General features: G+C 46.0%; 1 protein-coding gene across 2 annotated transcripts; it reads right to left on the reverse strand.

Annotated features, from left to right (window-relative positions):
• Nucleotides 1-1,617: 1,617 nt before the first annotated feature.
• pogzb (pogo transposable element derived with ZNF domain b) lies at nt 1,618-19,308 on the reverse strand. 2 transcript variants are annotated; one of them, XM_033326378.1, is made up of 19 exons: nt 18,924-19,308; nt 17,758-17,873; nt 17,621-17,686; nt 16,872-17,104; nt 16,550-16,643; nt 16,278-16,460; nt 16,088-16,207; nt 15,751-15,958; nt 15,472-15,623; nt 14,978-15,078; nt 14,753-14,899; nt 14,477-14,611; nt 14,176-14,378; nt 13,401-13,550; nt 13,105-13,164; nt 12,503-12,615; nt 7,105-8,754; nt 6,983-7,019; nt 1,618-6,795 (listed from the first exon to the last, which is right to left on the reverse strand). In XM_033326378.1, the coding sequence occupies exons 1-19, from the start codon at nt 19,058-19,060 to the stop codon at nt 4,935-4,937; spliced, it is 5,766 nt and encodes a 1,921-aa protein (XP_033182269.1). In that variant the 5' UTR covers nt 19,061-19,308; the 3' UTR covers nt 1,618-4,934. The 2 variants fall into 2 exon arrangements, with proteins under 2 accessions (XP_033182269.1, XP_033182270.1); XM_033326379.1 differs by having other exon boundaries at nt 18,868-19,011.
• Between the last annotated feature and the right edge of the window lie 471 nt (nt 19,309-19,779).

A 19,779-nucleotide genomic window follows, 5' to 3' on the forward strand; every position in this document is an offset into this window, starting at 1 on the left:
AATTCATCATAGTCATCAGTGCAGGTATAATTACAAATAACTGAAATTACAGCATGCAGAAATGCAGTATTTCCTTACTGGAGTTTTTGGGCATTGATTCATGAGCCCTGTATGCATGTTGCTCTGGCAGTAGGAGCTCCTCATTGTCCTCTTCATCTATAAAAACACAAGACCAAAATGTTTCAGAACACCTGACACTACACTAAATTTTACATTTAAAGCAGCAAACAAGTAATGTGTCTTTTTCTTATGGACAAAAAACGTACTGCCACTGGATGCTGATGTTGCAGTGGAATAACCTTTTAGCTTTTACTTGTACTTAGTACTTTCTACTATCCAATAAATGGCCCAATCAGTATCAAATAAATATGGGAAATTGTTGTATTTGAAAGGCAAATAAAGAAAATACCCAGCATGAAAGGGAAGTAATTGTACAATACCAGCATATGTCAGGACTACAGGGCGATGTCTTGTCCAGTGCTCCTTAACAGGTATGTCTTTTCGTTTTACTTTCATTGTAACGTTGTTTTTTGGCCAATAACAAAAAGACCCTTAAAAACAAACAAGACACAACATATTAATGTCAAATGGTTAACAATCGTTGTGGTCAACTCTAGGAAAAATATACTATATAGCCCCCCCGCACTACGCATAGTAGTGAAGGGAGCAGCACCTCCATAGGAAAGGAGGAGGACGTAAACCCTCCACCTACCTTAGTGACGTCACGTATCTGAATAATTTGACCAGGAGAGTCTATTTTAGAGCAAGCGCAATAGTAGAGCTAACTAATAAAACTGGGAAATGTAAAAACTACCATGCTATTGCTAATGTACTCCAGCTACAGCTAGCTACAGTATGTTAGTAATATAGTATATTATTAGCATACAAATGTTAAGTATGTAATATTATGTAGCTAGCTGATATGTATCCAAACAACTGATGTTTTTGAGTAAAGTTTTCACTGAATGTAAATTAATTACAAATGTGAATTAACTTTGGCGATCACAGCTAACTTGATTAGTTTTTGTAGACACCTTAATATTAGCTATTTAATATTCTTACATTATAGTAGTGCATTTTATGATTTACTGCAAAAAACATGATTCTGATTAATAAAAACAGCACAAAATTATACTTTACCATTTTTTTCTACTGTAATCTCAGATATGTGTTAGGTTGAATCTCACTCACTCTTGTCTGTTGCAAATACGTGGGACGTACGTCTCAGATAACGTTCTCACTGACACATCAAGAGCCAATCAACCCTCTCCCCCTTTTGACTGACACATCAAGAGCCAATCAACCCTCTCCCCCTTTTGACTGACACATCAAGAGCCAATCAACCCTCTCCCCCTTTTGACTGACACATCAACAGCCAATCAACCCTCTCCCCCTTTTGACTGACACATCAAGAGCCAATCAACCCTCTCCCCCTTTTGACTGACACATCAACAGCCAATCAGTCCGTTCCATCCTGATTGACAAAAGTGAAATAATCTAACACACTGGCAAAAACGTTCTGACCTCCTCTGTATACATTTTTTATCTTTTGTTAGTTGTATACAAAAAATGGTTGTTTGCATTTCAGTGTACATATAACTGTTATTGTTCATTTAAAATTCAGCAAAAAGAAAAAGTAATTATTTGATCTGGAAAAAACAGCAATTGTGTTAACATTTTTGCAGAAGTGAAGACATCTGGGTGATTTGGTCAGATCTGTTTAGAACTTAATATAATTTAATACAGTGTTACACGTCAGTCTTATCAAGCCTGGTGAAAACAGAGACAAACGTTAGAATTCTCTTTTCCTCCTATTCTTTGTGTCCATCAGTGCCACACACTCACACAGAACAAAAATGTCTGTCTGGTGACATACAGTAGATGCATTTTGTAGCTTCAACTATTAAATTGCGTTATTGGCTATACAATCTTCTATATTATGAGTCCGTGGAGGAAGCAGAAGTCCATATATGGGTGTGGCGGGAGAGCAGGTGAAACACAAAAGGGAAACAAAAGCAAAAAAACAACCAAGGAGCCGAAGGGAGGAACTGTAACAACAGGTGATTAATGTTAACTTAAAAGTGTAGGCCAAGGTATACCTAATTATACAACAAAACGTGATGACTTCATCAGGTGAAACAAACGTACACCCAGGACCACACCGTCTGTAATGTCAGTAATCACAGTTATGACTAATTACAAGTTATTAAGCACAGTTCTAAGCAACATATCTAACACTGTTAGATTGTGATGAAGAAAAATGTTATTGATATATCTTCAGAAGGTTCTAGAATGAATTGGAATGTTATAAATTGGCTTAAATATAACATTACAGCAATGTTTTTTTACATTCATTACATTGTTAGAACATTAATATGTTTTCCACTAATGTTTATCTGTAATATTTGCAGAACCTTTAGGGAAGGTTAGTAAAAGTTGTGAGAACGTTCCTTCCTAGCTGGGCTGTTTCATCGTTTTATTTTCTATATTTACTGAAAATAACAGACTCAACTTTCTGTTTCAGTTCATCTTAAAATCTTAGTTTCTACAAATAATATCTCATATTATAATTCATTTCAGGATGACTCCACCATCTGCTGTGACCTCAAAAGAAACATGTAGTAGAACAAGTCAAAATGATCTACCTACTATAAAAATGCAAAACATATATTTATTTATAAACACAGAGTATTCTTTATTTGTACAATATATGTTTATGTATCTTGCATTACTGCATGAACCCATATTGTGCAATACAACCCTGTGCATTTTTTGTCATTACCTGACTCTGATGACTTGCACTGAATTGAATCAGCCAGGGATGCATAGTCTGGACAGTAGCTGCTGATAGCCAGCCTCAAGCACACTTTCAAATGATCGTCCGTCATGGTGGTACAGTATTTGGACTTAATAATGTAGGAAAAGGCTGACTCACATAAATTAAGTGGAGCCGAATAATGCAGTCAAGGAGGTAACACATTTCCTCTTGTTGGGGTACTTTTCCTCTGTGAGTAAGTTCCGGAACTGTCCATGAGCCCTGGACTTAAGCTGAATGTCAGCTAGTAGTCTCATCCTCCACTCCAGAAAAGTTCAGGTGAAACAGTGTTTCAATTTTTGATGCCAGTGAATCAGCATCATCCCGAAAAGGGTAGCATGGATGTAGCGACAACAAAGTCTTGAAAGTGTTTGTCAAACTCTGACAGGCAGTTCTCAGTCTGCTCTGTGTTGCTACACCCTCAAGTTGCACACATGCCTTCCATGTGTCTCCAGCTCTGACGCGAGGTTCTTGAAGTTTGCCAAATCATGGCGCTGCAGTTTTGAGGAGAGATGCTGCAGTTTTTGTTTGAAAAAATTAACTGAGCTGATCATATTGATCACCGACGGTCATTTAGTTGGTTGTATTCTGCATGTTTAGCTACACGGAAAAACTCCTTAATCTCTAGATAGAGCCATGCGATCTACCCACACTACCTTTGCGATCGACTGGTAGATTGAGATTGATGTATTGGGTCCCCTGTAGTCGAATAATCTGCTTCCACTGAAAAACTGAGAAATAAGAATCTGTGACAGAGCCGCTGTGTTAGGTTGAATTAGATTGTACAGCTGTACCTAATCAAGTGGTCAGTGAGTGTCTGTCCAGACGACAGAGGAAATAGTGTTTGTTTCTAAATAAAATCTTTCGATTTCAGTTTCGGCGTCACCTGATCTCACTCGAGTGAACCTCAAAACACCTGACGACATCTGTCCTGTAGGTTGAGTGTCACTGTTCTGTGTTTTCACATCCACAGAAGCTTCTACTTTGACAGTGATGAAACACTAAGAATAGGTTTTAAAGTGTTCTAACATAGAATCATTTCCTGGGAGTTTATTTGTGCTTCCTCCCATCAGCCACAGTGTCAGTGTTTCTGTCTCTGACATTTACAGCTGCCACATTATTGTGCTCACGGTTCTGACTGGACTGGAGCTCCGATATTTTCACAATAATAAAAAGTTTATTCCAACTTTGCTTCAAAATGAGATAAAAGAACAAACTCATCTCACTTTAAAAAATGTATTTTACTGAGTTTTTTATCTGAATTTCTATTTTTACAGCATCAGTGTCGTTTCACACACATATGTGCAGGTTGGAATTTATGACTCTTGTACAGGTACAGGTACTTGTAGTAACTGCAGTAGTAGCATCACAGTTTTGTATCTGAAGGCTGAAGCCACAGTTTTTACAGTCGTCACTACATCAGCTCCAGAACAAGCAGAAGTTCTGCAGGAGTCGCTGCCAGGTTCAGATCCAACGTCTCATGTGCAGGACGGAAACAAACAGGAAAAAACTGATCCATGACTCCACAGGTTCCAGACCAGACAGGCAGCTTCCACAACTGGGCTCCACCATTCAGGATTCTGCTTTTCACAGAACCACAAAGTTCAGGACCAGGTTTGATTGTTCATCGGTGACTGTGTTGATTTAACTACTCGTCCACCACATGATTAATTCATGAGGTTTCCTGACAGTATTTTCAGTTTCTCTTGTCACTGAACATTTTGGACTAAACTACAGCTGAAAACACATTTTTAACCTTTTTCAAACGTCTAGTTAAACAGATTCGCTGAGAAAAAGCAGAGCTGCCTCAAATCAGAGATGGTGGCTCTGTTTGTTTTGTTTTTTTTACATCTTGAAAAACCACACCTCAAATAGGCAACGACCAACCAAAGTCCACGAGAAAACCTCAACGTCTCTACAAACATCAAGACTGTGTCCAAAGCCCCTCCCTCCTTCACTAGTCCCTGAGGAGGACTAGACCTGATCCAAAAATCAACTAATTAACAACATCACACCTGTTGCCAGGTAGTAACATCCAGTGTCCAAGTCTGGATCAAGTCTGTTTCCAGGTTCCAGTAAATCCAGGCTGTAGATCTTAATCCATGTCTTCATCCTCTGCTCAGCTTTTGTCCTCTCCATCTACTTCTACACCTTCAGTCCTGCTCTTGATTTTCCACTCGTCCCCGACTTCCTCTCCTATGACGATCCTGGTCTCTCGTCTCTCCTTGTTCAGGTCCTTTCTGTCCTCTTCTGTCTCCTTTCCTTCCTCCTCACTGTCCTCCTCTAGCTTTTGTTTCACCACCTCTTTCTCGTACTTTCTCTCCTTGTCCTCTTCCTCCTCACTGTCCTTTTTGGTCTCCTTTCCTGCTTTATGCTTGATATTGTTCTCGTGCTCACATTCCTCCTCTGTCTCCTGCCTGTCCTCCTTCCCATGCTTCTCTTGTCTTGCCACCTCCTCCTGTCCTTCCCCATCTTCCTGTTCCCCTTCAGTATCCTCCTCGTCCAGTTCCAGTGGATCAACATGATCAGCCTCTAGAACTTCAGACCCCAGCAGGGCCTCCGTTAGGGTCTTGAGGAGGTCTAGCTGGATCTCCTTTGGTTTCTGACTCATTACCTGCTCTATCTTGTTCACCTCCTTGTTGACCTCTTTCAGGCCACGCAAGAGGCCTGTTAGGTGGAACGATCTCTTCAAAAGCAGGGGAAGTTTGTTCAGCTGTGTCAGAGCCTCCACCACCCAGTCAACCAGCAGCTCAGCCACAATAGTGTGGAGCCGGTTTGGGGAGGTCTCCTCTAACTCCTTTGGGTCTCTGGCGGTGAACTTTGCCCAGCGTGACAGCAGAAAGCGCTGCAGGACCGGCTTCAGGCAGACCTCCAGAGGATGAAGACAGAAGGAGCAGCCTCCAGGGACCACAGCTGGGAGGGTACCAGATCCGCTGATGGAAGTGAGAAACTGATCTCCTGTGTGCTCCCTGTGTCGGTCCAAGACGAGCATTGATTTACTAGCTTGAGTTAGTTTGGACACATGCTGTAACCAAATCTTGTTCATCCAAAGATCCAAAGCTTCTTCATTCTCTGAGCCGGCCACCAGCAGGATGAACTCTGGCACGACTTTCTCAGCCAGATGCCTGTTCACCTGCACCAGAGACGGCAGCATCGTACCATCGGCCAGCATCGTCAGGTACACAGTTACTAGAGGTAAAGTCCCAGTCACCTCCAGAGCCTGTGAGCGATTAGTCTTGTCCTGAACTAACCTTAAGTCCACAAAGAGACACAGTTCGTCCATTGCAGCAACAGTGCTTTCTGAGAGCTTGTGTAGCCCAATGATCTTGCGGGTAAACTCCCTAAAGGACTTGACTTTGATCTCTAGGGAAGCTGGTAAGGTGCAAGCCAGCGCGGCTGCCCTGCCCATGCTCTGCACGCCCAGCCGGTGCTGCAGCATGAAGTTCACTGCCCAAACATAGGAGATCCGAAAAGAGTCGCCGAAATCTCCCTTCTTCTTCAACGTGGAGGCTTTGTGGAAAAGATTGCTTTCAGTGATGGGAAGCTGCTGCTCACGCATGGACAGAACCCAGGCCACCATGCAGTCCTCACCGTGGGTATGGGCCTTCTGTTCCTGCTCAGTTGCTTTTAATCGTTTCTTGGCATCCTTCAGCCATGCCCGGATGAGCTGCATCTCGGTTGAAAAGACCCTTGAGGCTTGGCAGATTCCGTCACACAGAGCAAACAAGGCAATTCTCAACTGACGGGCGGAGAAGAAATCATCTCGCTCTTTAGAGACAGATAAGGCAGTTCCAGGTGGATCGTGGCCGTTTGTTGCTGATGAAAGGTGAGACGCTAGATCTTTTACTTTACTGACCAAATCTTCTTCAGTTTCTTCATCCAGATTATCCAACTTCTCATCTTCAGAAAAGTCCATGTCCTCCACAGGGGCCATGGCATCGTCCATGTTGTCCTCAACCTCGTCCACCTCGACTGCTCCACTGTTCGCACAGAGAAGTAAATGTACAAAGAGAAAAATTTTATTTCATACATGAAAATCTTTCCTTCACTTTGTTTTCAGTTATGTTACAATAATTAAAACTCACAACATGCACATGGAAAATTAACAGATCAACTATACTAGAGATGAATAAATTCACTGAGTATTAATTAATGATTTATTATTACCTCATTCTGTCCTTGGTAAATCCCACTTTTGTTGATCCTGTTAATAATATCAAATACACGTTAAACAGCAATAAACCAATGTCTGACAGGATGTTTTGTAATTAACTGCTTTAAACATTGACCTTTGTTGACAGGTGACAGGCCGTGATATTCCCAGAAGCAGGCTGGCTGTTTGCACAGATTTGCTTTACAGACAACGCAGCCGTACACGCTCTCGTGGCGGATGTTCTTCAAGTTGCAGTTCTTACACCTCTTGGAGATCGCGCTGATCTTTGTCATCCTGTGTCTTTGTTTAACTGGTTCGTCTGCCATATCCGTCCTCGTCCCACGGGGGCTGGCAATCTCCATGGTCTCAAAGTACTTCTGTGCACACTTGGCGAGCTGGTTGCCCAAACGCTTTCGGAAGTTGACCTGAGTAAAAAGGCCATCTTGTACCCAGGCAGGTGGGTTCTCTTTGCGGCTCTCCCGCAGCACGATGAAGGCGTTAACGATGCTCAGGTTGACCAAAAACCAGAAGAGGCTGCGCCAGTGCCGGTCCTGAGGGATTCCTGCCAGGGGGTTGCAGGCCAGCAGCTGCTTGCAGATGTCAACTCCTCTCATGTTCTCCTGCAGGAGACGGAACGCCATGGGGCGGCTGATGGGGTCCAGTTTACCCACTTTGGTCTGAGACCTTCTCCAAACAGTGTCTGGTTTACCTGGAGCTGCATTAGTTGAGAGGCAGCCCATCTCCTTGGTGTCCTTCCAGCGGGTGGCCAGCAGGGGCCCAAACTGTCTCTGCAGGAAATCCCCGGGTTTCTCAAGCCGTCCCTCCTCCCACAGTGCTCTAGGGAGGATGGGACTGGGTGGTGGAAAGGAGCAGGAAGCATAGATGCCCTGGTCCAGAAGTTTCTGCATAAGTGGGACAGATATAAGCGATTTAGCCAGGTAGAGCTGGTGGTATCTGTCCTCCAGTCCGTTCATCAGCTCTGGTACCACAGTGAAGCCTGGCTCCTGGCCTGCCTTCTCCCCCACCTGGATGAAGAAGCGGTGGCAGTAGCCTGACTTGGAATCACAGAGCAGCCAAACCTGAGGCTGGGTCTTTGGGTTCCCCTTCGAGTTGCAGCTCTCTTCCTCCAGGCTGGGCAGCAGCGCCCGGTCGATGGTCAGGCAGCAGTTTGGCCTATAGGCGTTCCATATCGCTCCACTGAGGATCTCCAGCATCGGCCTGAAGATGTGCAGCGAGTCACTGGGGTTCTTGGTGCCACGATACTCATCTGTGGTGAAGCTACCCATGCGGATGTTAGCCGCAATCTGCTTGAAACGTTTGAAGCTCATGGCACGGTAGAACGTGTAGCTGTTTTCATAGTGACTCCAGGACCAGTAGTGCGACGGGTCGGGCAGGTTCTGGATCCCCATGAGAACGACCAGGCCGATGAAACCTTTGATCTCATGGGTGGTGACGGGGACCCAGTCTGGCTGGCAGAAGCCCAGGAACTGGCAGGTCTTTGCGTGAGCATTGGTCTCGTTGGTGATGAGCTCCACCAGCGCTGCAGGAAAAAGCATGTTGAAGAAGTCGATGGCGTCACTGTTCTTGGACAGGTGCTGACGAGGCCCACTAATCTGAGTGAACGGGATGATGATGGGTTTGCTGCTGTCGCTGTCCAACGGCCGCTTCCAACAATCTGCTGACCTCCAGGATGGATCAGGCAGGTCCTTGTTCTGGCCTGGATCCTTGTGTTCTGAGGAATGCTGGTCTTCACTGTGGTAGAACTGGATGTCTGGTTCTTCATGGGCTAAAGAAAAAAAAAAGGCAAGATCAGAACAGTAGTTTGATATCTATAATCCATCCAATCCATTGACGTTGATTTCCTAATTAATAATTGATTAAATCTTAAGTTCAATTTGGCAGTAACACAGCAGATAAGCACTGATAAGCATCAGTCAAGATTTGGCCCGAGGCTGGTACAATAACAACAACAATAATCTTCTTCTTCTCTTTCGGCTTTTCCCATCAGGGGTCGCCACAGCGAATCATCCTTCTCCACCTAAATCTATCATGAACATCTTCTACCCTAACACTAGCCAACCTCATGTCCTCTGTTAAGACATCCATATATCTCCTCTTTGGTCGTCCTCTTGCCCTCCTGCCTGGCAGCTCCATCTCCAACATCCTTCTACCAATATACTCACTATCCCTCCTCTGAACATGTCCAAACCATCTCAGTCTGGCCTCTCTGACTTTGTCGCTAACACAGGCAACGTGAGCCGTCCCTCTGATGTACTCGTTCCTTATTCTGTCTAACCTGGTCACTCCTAAGGAGAACCTCAACATCTTCATCTCTGCTACCTCCATCTCAGCCTCTTGTCTCTGTCTCACTGCTACCGTCTCTAACCCATAGAGCAGAGCTGGCCTCACCACTGTCTTGTACACCTTTCCTTTGAGTCTTACTGACACTCTTTTGTCACACAACACTCCTGACACTTTCCTCCACCCGCTCCAACCTGCCTGCACTCGCCTCTTCACCTCTTTTCCACACTCTCCATCACACTGAACTGTTGACCCCAAGTACTTAAACTCCTGCACCTTCTTCACCTCAGCCCCCTGTAACCTAACGCTTCTACCTGGATCCCTCTCGTTCAGACACATGTATTCTGTCTTACTACAACTGACCTTCATGCCTCTTCTTTCCAGAGCAAACCTCCACCTCTCTAGCTGTTCCTCTACCTGCTCTATACTCTCACTGCAAATCACAATATCATCCGCAAACATCATTGTCCAGGGAGATTCCTGTCTGACCTCATCTGTCAGCCTGTCCATCAGCATAGCAAACAAGAAGGGACTCAAAGCTGATCCTTGGTGTAGTCCCACCTCCACCTTGAACTCCACTGTCTGACCTACAGCACATCTCACCACCGTCATACTTCTCTCATACATGTCCTGAACTAGTCTGACGTACTTCTCTGCCACTCCCGACGACCTCATACAGTACCACAGCTCCTCCCTCGGCACCCTGTCATACGCCTTCTCTAAATCTACAAAGACACAATGCAGCTCCTTCTGACCATCTCTGTACTTTTCCATCAACATTCTCAAAGCAAAAATGGCATCAGTTGTGCTCTTACGGGGCATGAAACCATACTGCTGCTCACAAATCTCCACCTTCTTCCTAAGCCTGGCTTCCACTACTCTTTCCCACAGCTTCATTGTGTGGCTCATCAACTTTATTCCTCTATAGTTGCTGCAGTTCTGCGTGTCACCCTTGTTTTTAAAGATCGGAACTAGAACACTTCTCCTCCATTCCTCAGGCATCTTCTCACTCTCTAGAATCCTATTGAACAAACTGGTTAGAAACTCCACTGCTGCCTCTCCTAAGCACTTCCACACCTCCACAGGTATGTCATCAGGACCAACACCCTTTCTACTCTTCATCCTTTTCAGAGCCTTCCTAACCTCATCCTTTCCAATCTCTTCTATTTCCTGCTCCACAACATCAACATCTTCCTCATTTTCCTCATTCATCAGATCCTCAAAATACTCCTTCCATCTTTTCTGCACACTCTCCTGGGTTGTTAGTACCTTTCCATCTCTGTCCTTAATCACCCTTACCTGTTGCACATCCTTCCCATCTCTATCTCTCTGTCTGGCTAGCCTGTACAAGTCCTTCTCTCCTTCCTTTGTGTCTAACCTGTCATACAGCTCATCGTAAGCTTTCTGTTTGGCCTTTGCCACCTCCCTCTTCACTCTACGCTGCGCTTCCTTGTACTCCTGTCTACTTTCCTCAGTCCTTTCTACATCCCACTTCCTTCTAGCTAACTTCTTCCTCTGGACGCATTCCTGTACTTCCTCATTCCACCACCAAGTATCTTTACCTTCTTTCCTCTTTCCAGATGACACACCTAGCACCTTCCTACCCGTTTCCCTGATAACTTCTGCTGTGGTTTCCCAGTCATCTGGAAGCTTATCCTGACCACCCAGAACCTGTCTCAACTTCTGCCTGAATTCCTCACAAGTTTCTTCATTCTTTAGCTTCCACCACTTGGTCTTCTTCTCTGACTTCTCTACCTGCCCATCACCTCCTCATCACCTCTGTTGCCCTCACCAACATGACCATTGAAGTCTGCTCCAACAACAACTCTCTCTCCTCTGGGGATACTCTCTATGACCTCATCAAACTCACTCCAGAATCTCTCCTTCTCTTCTAACTCACAGCCAACCTGTGGCGCATACCCACTGACTACATTCACCATCACCCCTTCAATTTCTAGCTTTATGCTCATCACCCTGTCTGAGACTCTTTTCACCTCTAGAACACTGTTTACAAACTCCCCCTTCAAGATCACTCCTACCCCGTTTCTCTTCCTATCCACACCATGGTAGAACAGTTTGTATCCCTCCTCCAATGCTACGTGCCTTGCTGCCCTTCCACCTTGTCTCCTGCACACACAGAACATCTACCTTTCTTCTCTCCATCATGTCTGCCAGCTCTCTGCCTTTCCCTGTCATCGTACCAACGTTAAGAGTCCCTATTCTCAAATCTATGTTCCTGCCTTTTCCCTTCTCTCTCTGACCACGAACCCTTCTGCCTCCCCTCTTTCTTCGACCAACAGTAGTCAAATTTCCACCGGCACCCTGTAGGTTAACAGCATCGGTGGCGGTCGTTGTTAACCCGGGCCTCGACCGATCCGGTATGAAAGTCTTGTGAATGATTCGCATAGTTATTTTGGCAATTTTTACGCCGGATGCCCTTCCTGACGCAACCCTCTCTATTTATCCGGGCTTGGGACCGGCACAGAAGTCACTGGCTTGCAACCCCTATGGCTAGATTTATAACAACAACAACAACAACAACAATAATAATAATAATAATAATAATAATAATAATAACAACAACAACAACACTTTATCCATCTGACAGAGTGAACTGCAGCAGCCGTGAAAGAGGTTTACCAACCAAAATCTACAAAAGTAGATAAAAAGTTCTTCAATATCTCTAAATATAGAAAACAAATCTCAAAGAGCTAAAGCAGCAAGTGAATCACAACATTTGTGTCAATGATGAAACTTTTGGTTTGACTGTTCTGTAAATGGGACAGATGTGTGTTTGATACTGAGATAACAGAAGATAACAAAGTCCCCGGTTGCAAAATCAGACTGAAAATATCTAAGATAAATTTCTGACGTTATACAATAATTTCTCTGAGATTCCCTCTAACGTTTACCGTTAGAGGGAAGAACGCCGGCGCCAAGCAAGAACCATCTCAGTTTTTTTTACTTTGGCTGCGGAGCTGGATGCTGTTATGGGAAACGGGTCTGTCTCCAAACCTCCAAGAGGAAAATTTTGATTTATGGGGAGAGAGCAGCAGCTTTTAGATCAGCTCAGCGGATACAGATCTTCTGTAACTTTTAAATCACTTGTTTGAAGTCAAACTAGAACACGACAGATGTAGAATAACTATGGTAATATGAAAACAAAGTCCTACAATATCTAAATAAAAACAAAATAAATAAGTGTTTCCATTAAAAACTATTCAGATTCTTACTCCTGGTACGACAGGTGGCGCTGTGGTGCTCAGGGTTCGTCAGCAGGTGCTCGGCCATCTGATCTGCAGTCTGAGGTGTGAAGTCACATTGCGAACAACGCAGCAGAAACGGGCTGGAGGATGGAGCACAGTTGAAGAACACACAATGAAGAGTGACTCTGCAGACTCAGTCATTACGGCACAGAAACACACTTCACCTACTCTGACATGCTCTGTTATATTTAACCATAATCTGAACCCTTGACACTCTGAATGTTGGCAGTGGTTCTTATTTTACTATTTTTATTTGATCTATTTCTTTTTTTTTTTTTTAACCATGATCTCGTTTACAGTGACGCCAAGACGGTACTTTAATTTAACAAACTGTATATATGTGAATAAGACTTGTTACTTTGATATGGATGTGTATCTGTTTCAGACCCTAAACGTGACCACACAGCGAAGCCACCTGTGCAGGTGTTTAGGACAAATACAAACAAGGTAAAAATCTGCTGGTGACCTCAGGTAGTTCTTTATCTACTGGACACGTAGTGCTCCCATTTGTTTGGGCAGAGAGATGGACTTCAGATGCAGCAGTTTAAATCCTGAGCAGTGGTTCTCACCATGGAGGAGGCAGCTGGTGCAGAGGAAGAACTTTGTCTTTAGGGCGCGGAATGTGGTGGCTGCAATTACCAACAACAATCATCAGCCAAGATCATATCACAGTCATTTAAAATATAGATTAACAAGGACAAAAACAGGTGTGTCAACCTGCTGACACAAAGTTCTAATTTAATTGTTACTTATCACCTTTTAGTTGTTCCAATATTAAAATGTGGTGCTCAGCTCTGTCTCCGACTTTTTAACATCACATGGACTGTTCCTGCAGCACTGAGAGAACTCGTTGTAGTACTCTTACTGTATCATGTGAGCAGCGTAGGCCCTGGAACAGCAGCTGCTGTACGGACACAGCAGACAGTGGACGTGTGTCGGGTAGTGAGCGGAGAAGTCGGAGGCGTCGGTTCCACACTCCAAACACACCAACCTGTCTCCGTCACACGAGGAACTCCTGCAGCACAGACACGTGTTCACTACGTTAGCTTAGCGTGTTAACATCAGCAGAGTCCGTTCATCTGTGAGGGAACACGAAACCTCCACACGTCAGGAAGGATTCACCTGGAAACATGCGAGGTTCCGTCTGGATCAAAGAGGTGGACTGACAGTCTGACAATAACATCCACAGAACATGAGCAGAACATGCACACAGCATCTACAGAACACCTATAGAATATCCACAGAACATGCAAAGAAAATCTACAGAACAAGCACAGAACATCTACACATCTACAGAACATCTTCAGAACACCCACAGAACACCCACAGAACATCCACACAACATGCACAGAATATCTTCAGAACACCCACACAACATCCACAGAACATGCACAGAACATGCACAGGATATGCACAGGACATCCACACATCTACAGAACATCCACACAACATCTACAGAATATACACAGAACATAAAAAGAACATCTACAGAACATCCAAACATCTACAGAACATCCAAACAACATCTACAGAACATCCACAGAACACCTACAAAACATCCACAGAACACCTACAAAACATCCAGAGAACATCTACAGAACATCCACAGAACATCCACATAGCATCTGTCTCTAGTATACCTGTTGATGTTGACCCGGCGGCTGACCGGTCTCTTTGTTGGGGACCGTGGAAATCTGGAGAACATGGGGCTCCTCTGGATTGAGGAGTTCTGCGGTTCCGTCTTGATGTGGATTGGCTGGATGAGGGACGAGGGGCTCTGCAGGAGCCAGCTGCCTGCTGACGTCATTGGAAACCTCAGTTTTCCAACGGTCCTGATGGTCACCTGGAGAAACACGGACCAATTAGAACAAGTGTGTGGGGGGGGGGGGGGGGGCGTGAAAAATGTATTTTGCTGGAAAGAACAGCAGGGAGGGAGCTGACCTTTGACCCTGGTGGTAGGCCTTCCAGCTGAGCAGGTCGACGGAAGCTGCGATGGTTTTCCAGTTTGTGCTGCATCTTGTCCTTCAGGAAGACGAACTGAAGACGACACTTGTTGCAGTGAAAGGCCTGGTTTATCTGAGACACAAAGATTTGACAGATTAGCGGTTGGGGACGAACCCAACTCACAACCTCCCCTGTGTTCTGTCACATCCAGTGATAAATGTTAGTTCTGAGTGTCAGCTGAAACCGGCAGACTACAGGATGGACTGCGGTTACCTGGTGTCTCAGCACGTGCTGCCGATACCTGGTTGGGTTCCTGGTCACCTTCAGACAGAAAACACACAGCAGGAAGCGAGAGTCCCTGTGGAAGCTGGCAAAGTGCTGCAGGACGTCGGAGTAGAAGGACGAACGATACGAACACACCTGAAATCCACACCTGAATTAGTGCTGAGGCCTGAGGACAAAACACCGAAGGAGGTCGAAGGTCAGACTCAGACTCACCTGGCAGATGTAGGGCATTTCTCCTGGTTTGTGGTTTGAACTCATGTGGTTCAGGAAGGCTGGCTCGCTCTCAAACGCCCACTCGCATATACGACACATGGCTGAGAGGGAGATAGGCACTGTAAGACCCAAGTCCTAAAGACTGGTGAGTCCTGACTCAACACAAACGAGTCTTAAAGTCCAGTCCATGTAAGACCTCATGAGTGCTTAAGTCCAGTCACTTCCAAATCAAGACAGGAAAGTCCAAACACAACGGCTCAGTCAAGAGAGCCAGGTCCCAGGTTAAGAGCCCAGTTAACGCAGGTTAGTCTCTAGTCCAGTCCAAATAAAGTAAAGTAACTTCCAAGTCAGGACAGGTCAGGTCTGAGTCAAGTCCCTATTAAGGCAAATGGTAAAAACCAACAAGCTGCACCAAATCCTGCTCTGAGACAGTAGGACAGTAGGAACTGTTGTAGGTACTATATATCAGGTGTGTGGGCAGTTGTGGCTCTTACAGGACGACGGGGCGGGGCCATGCACCTGCTCCTGGTGACTCTTCAGCTGAACTGGAGACGAGAACTGTCGGTAACAGAACCTGCAGCACTTCCTGTCATGACCTTCTCCTCCTCCAATCAGTTCCGAGTGCTGGAGCATGTGCTGTATCAACCTGCACACACACACACACGCACACACACACAAACACACACACACACACACACACACACACACACACAGGTGAACTTACAGCCCTGCATCTCCCTGATAACAGTCCAGGTGTGTTCAGGTGGTCCCACCTCAGGTTGTTGACAGCGCGGTAGGAGCACATCTGACAGGTGAAGGAGGAGGTTTTGATTCCCAGTGGTTGTGGTTTTCTCAGACTCAGGTCGCCTTCAAAGCTCCCATAGTAGAACTCCTCCACATTCATCACCACCCTGGGGGGGTCAGGGCTCTGTGCTGAGGACATACTGGGGTTCGTGACGACGGAGAGGGTGGTACCAGAAGCTGTCGGACCAGGTGAAACACAGAAACTGTTACTGTAGTCATTCTGCAGGTCTGAATTCATTTGTACTGCACGTTTCTAAAGACCGTGGGGAACCACAGTCCAAGTACTGGTTTTGATTTCGGCCCTACTTGCAACGCTGCTGAACAAAGTGGTTCTGGTGACTCCGTTGGCTGAGCCAGAGGGGAGAGCAGGAGAAGCTCCAAGCTTCAGGGACTTAGTTCCGCTCACCTGCATCACCTGGAGATTAACTGGAAACAAACAAAACGATACATCGGTTCTGACCAGAACCACAACCAGAACCATGTGCAATGCACTCACCAGGTGCTGGGGTGCTGGAGCGGATCGCCAGAGAAGTGGGCAGCTGCACTGCGGTGAGGGTGGATCCTGTCTGACTGGGGACTCCAGAGGGGGTGGAGGCTGATCTGGTCTGCACAGCCTGGCCCTGGGGGAGAACTGGGGAAACACTGATACTGGGCCGGACCAACTGGCCCAATGAGGGGGCTGTGGGCACAGGAAACAGATGTGGTGATCAATAACAATATCAATTATTGATTATTGCTGGTCACTGCTGGGGGAGGGGAGGGGCCTACACTGGATCAGGGTGAGCGGATGCACCGTCTGAGCCGGCTGCAGGTTCAGAAGCAGAGGAGTGCCGGGGTTCACCACCGTCTGGACCGGGAAACCCTGCACGGGAGACAAGCACATGACATCAGAGCAGTGACATCATAGTGACATCGCACAGAAACAACATGTTCATTTCTCATTTTTCAGTATAAACAAATGAAAATGTTTGGCTTCGAGGTCTCGACACCGTTAACAACCACGCAGCAAGGAGTACTACTACTGCCCTACTACCCTGTACTACAAGTACTATTACTGGTACCACTACTATTAGCACTTTGTTTTCTGTACCTGTGTGGTGAGGAGGATGGGCTGGCCGCTGCCTGTCCCGGGGGCTGCTGGGAGGAGAAACGTCCCACCTGTAGTTTGTGTCAGGATCAGGGGGGGTGCCTGAGCCAAGAGTGGGGGGGCTGAGACGGCAGGTGCGGAGGGGGCAGGGGGGCGTGGGAGAGAGGCGGAGCAGGCGATGATGGAGGGAGGGGGAGGCATCACAGAGGAGGAGACGTTCTGTCCACGAGACGAAGCTGAGAAACGCGAAACAAAGATTTGTATCCTGAATGTTCCAACAGAACTCTGTTCTTCTGTCTCTACTGGTTTCAAACCGCTGCTGTGGTCCCACACGGTTCCACAGTCCACACGACAGAACTGGGTTGAACTGCAGGATTTTCAAGTTTTAGACCTGTTCCACAGAGAACTCGCCCCGTCCCCTGATTCTGATTCTGTTACGGTTCCTGGTTGGTTCAGTATTTCTGTTTTTGATACAGAGCGATAAAAACAAACTAAGACAGAACAACAATGGAGAACCGTGTCCGAGAAAATTAAGCTAACGAGACAATTTAAAAACCGGGTCAGAAACCCAGTTTTTAAGATTTGAATTATTTCTGTGAATTGGACACGACACAGTTTAAAGCTGCTCAAATCTGGACTGATCCAAAACCAGTAGAGATGTAATCTGATTACTGGTGTTACAGTAACCAGGTAACTGCAGGACAGGTAAAGACGTGTACAGGTGAATGTTGCTGTGTGTCTGCTGGTGGTACCAGTTCGGGGCGGGGTCCTAGGGGGCGGCGTCTCAGAGGCAGGAAGAGGAGACAGAGAATCTTCCACTGGAGAGAGAGACAGGTGTTACATCACAGGGTGTTGTGTGTCTGTGTGTTTCTAGGTGTGTGTCTCTCACCTGGCTCGCAGTAGCTGTCAAAATCCATCTCATCTTCCTCCACCCTGTCGTCCACCAGTTGCCATGGCTCCAGCTCCTCCTCCTCACACTCCATAAACAACTCTGTATCCATGTTGCTGTGGAAACAACAGGAAACAGTCAGCATCACTTCAACGTCATCATCAACTAGAAGAAACACGACCTGCCTGAAAATAAAATCAAACACGACAGTCAATTATGTTTCTATTTTTTAAATTATGCACTCTTTAATAGTAATACTAACATTTAAAAATACACTAATATTATTCAAAGGATTATTTTTTATTAGAATCAGGAAGTCGAGTAGGTCGATGGGGTGATCCCCGACACTGCCGCTCCACCATCATCAGGTTCCTGATTTCGTTAAAAACGCAGCAGGTAGAAGCACAGGCGTAACGTATCTACATTTACTAAAGTACAAATTGGGATACTCTGAGTATATTCTTTATGTTAATGTTACCGTTGATATATAAAATTAAGATTTATTGTTTTTTTCCTGTGAATCACTTTGATAGTTTTATCTTTTCAAGGTCTGAACCTGGCCAGCATTGTGGACTGATTTATCACAAACTGACAAAATAATCAGTTCATTAACTCCAAATAAATAAAATCTTTAAATTGGTCGTAGTTGAAAGTTCCCAAATCCTCAGTAAACATCAATACAGTCACACTATTTACTTCAAATACTTTATTCACACTCAGTTCTTATAGTATCAGTACTTGAGAACGAGTACTCTCACAAGAGTAGTAGGTTCTAGTATTTTTACTAAAAATAAAGTATCCGAGTACTTTCTCCGCCGCAGGTAACGGGAGCAGATGTAAAACCCGGCTGCGGCCACAGGGGGCGCTGCTATCCGGGCTTTTTGAGCCTTTAAACCCGAGAGATGCGCTCCTGTCCCGGGCAGGGGGAAACTTCCATTCGGGGCGGGGACAGACGAATGAGCAGGTCCAGTTTAACCACTTAAATCTGAAGCCGGATCACAGAACCGGACTCCAGCCCACTCAGCCCGCCACCTGCGCCGCGCACCAACCACCGCGGCGGGTTTAGTTTACGGTCTTGTCTGCACCGCCCCTCCGCCAACCGCAACTCACCAAGCGCGTGTGTGTGTTAAGCCGAGCCGAACTGGGCCGGGCCGGGTCAGTTGTACCTGCTGCTGCAGCCGCAGAGCGGGTCACCAGAGCACGGGCGGGTTCGCTGGGTTCGATCTTCGCCTCCGTCTTCACGCGATCCGGTCTGCAAAGAGGCGGGGGCGGAACTTCCTCCTGCTGCCGGATTGGTGTACATCGACCTACGTCACTTCCCTTTTAGACAGCGTTTTCTGTGATTGGTCGGCGTGTATTTGTCAGTTGCGGGTTTTCAGCCTTGAGGCGTGAAAACGCGCCGCATCGGCCGCCGTGAGTCCGGTGAACCGAACCGAACCGCACCGACCACGACAACAGCCGCAGCCCCACTTACTGACACAACCAGCAGTCAGCACGGAGGCTGCAGCCCCCAGAACAGCACGCCACTCTGAGGGCGGGACGCCATCTTGTTTTTGTTGTTTGTGTGGGGCGGGGCCCCCATGCTGACGTCACAGACGGACCAAGTGACGTTAGAGTGACCGAGCAGAGGACTCGAGTAGGTCGGTGGGGTGATCCCCATCTACTCGACTCCTGCCAAACTGTGGTTCTACTTGATGCACATTTGATTACATTATAACTATAGATGTGACACATTGTGGTACAAGAGACCGTAAAGACATTTAATTCTAGTATTAAACCACACTGTTGAAAAGCTTTTTAGTTTTTTATTCTTAGATCTGAACTGGATCAGCTCACTGTGGTGAGTTAAATAGAAACCTTATTAAAAGATGGCCGGGTCAGAGCCTTAGTTTTCACTGTCGCCCTGGTTCATGGAGGAAGCAGCTCCAGCCGTCAGATTGACCCTGAACGCTTGATTATTTGGAGATTTGTTCTTTTCCTCCTAAACCTGGGTTGTTTCCCAGGTTTAGGAGGTTCCCTGTT

This window comes from Anabas testudineus, chromosome 16 (assembly GCF_900324465.2).
Source record: "Anabas testudineus chromosome 16, fAnaTes1.2, whole genome shotgun sequence".
NCBI lineage: Eukaryota > Metazoa > Chordata > Actinopteri > Anabantiformes > Anabantidae > Anabas > Anabas testudineus.

What these genes read in the sequence shown, in the direction of transcription:
- pogzb (XM_033326378.1), bottom strand. Translation starts at nt 19,060, where the DNA reads ATGTACACCAATCCGGCAGCAGGAGGAAGTTCCGCCCCCGCCTCTTTG. An exon ending in TAGGACCCCGCCCCGAACTG is followed by an intron (nt 17,105 to 17,620) that starts GTACCACCAGCA and finishes CGCGTTTCTCAG; the next exon opens with CTTCGTCTCGTGGACAGAAC. An exon ending in TTTGTTCAGCAGCGTTGCAA is followed by an intron (nt 15,959 to 16,087) that starts GTAGGGCCGAAA and finishes CTGGTCCGACAG; the next exon opens with CTTCTGGTACCACCCTCTCC.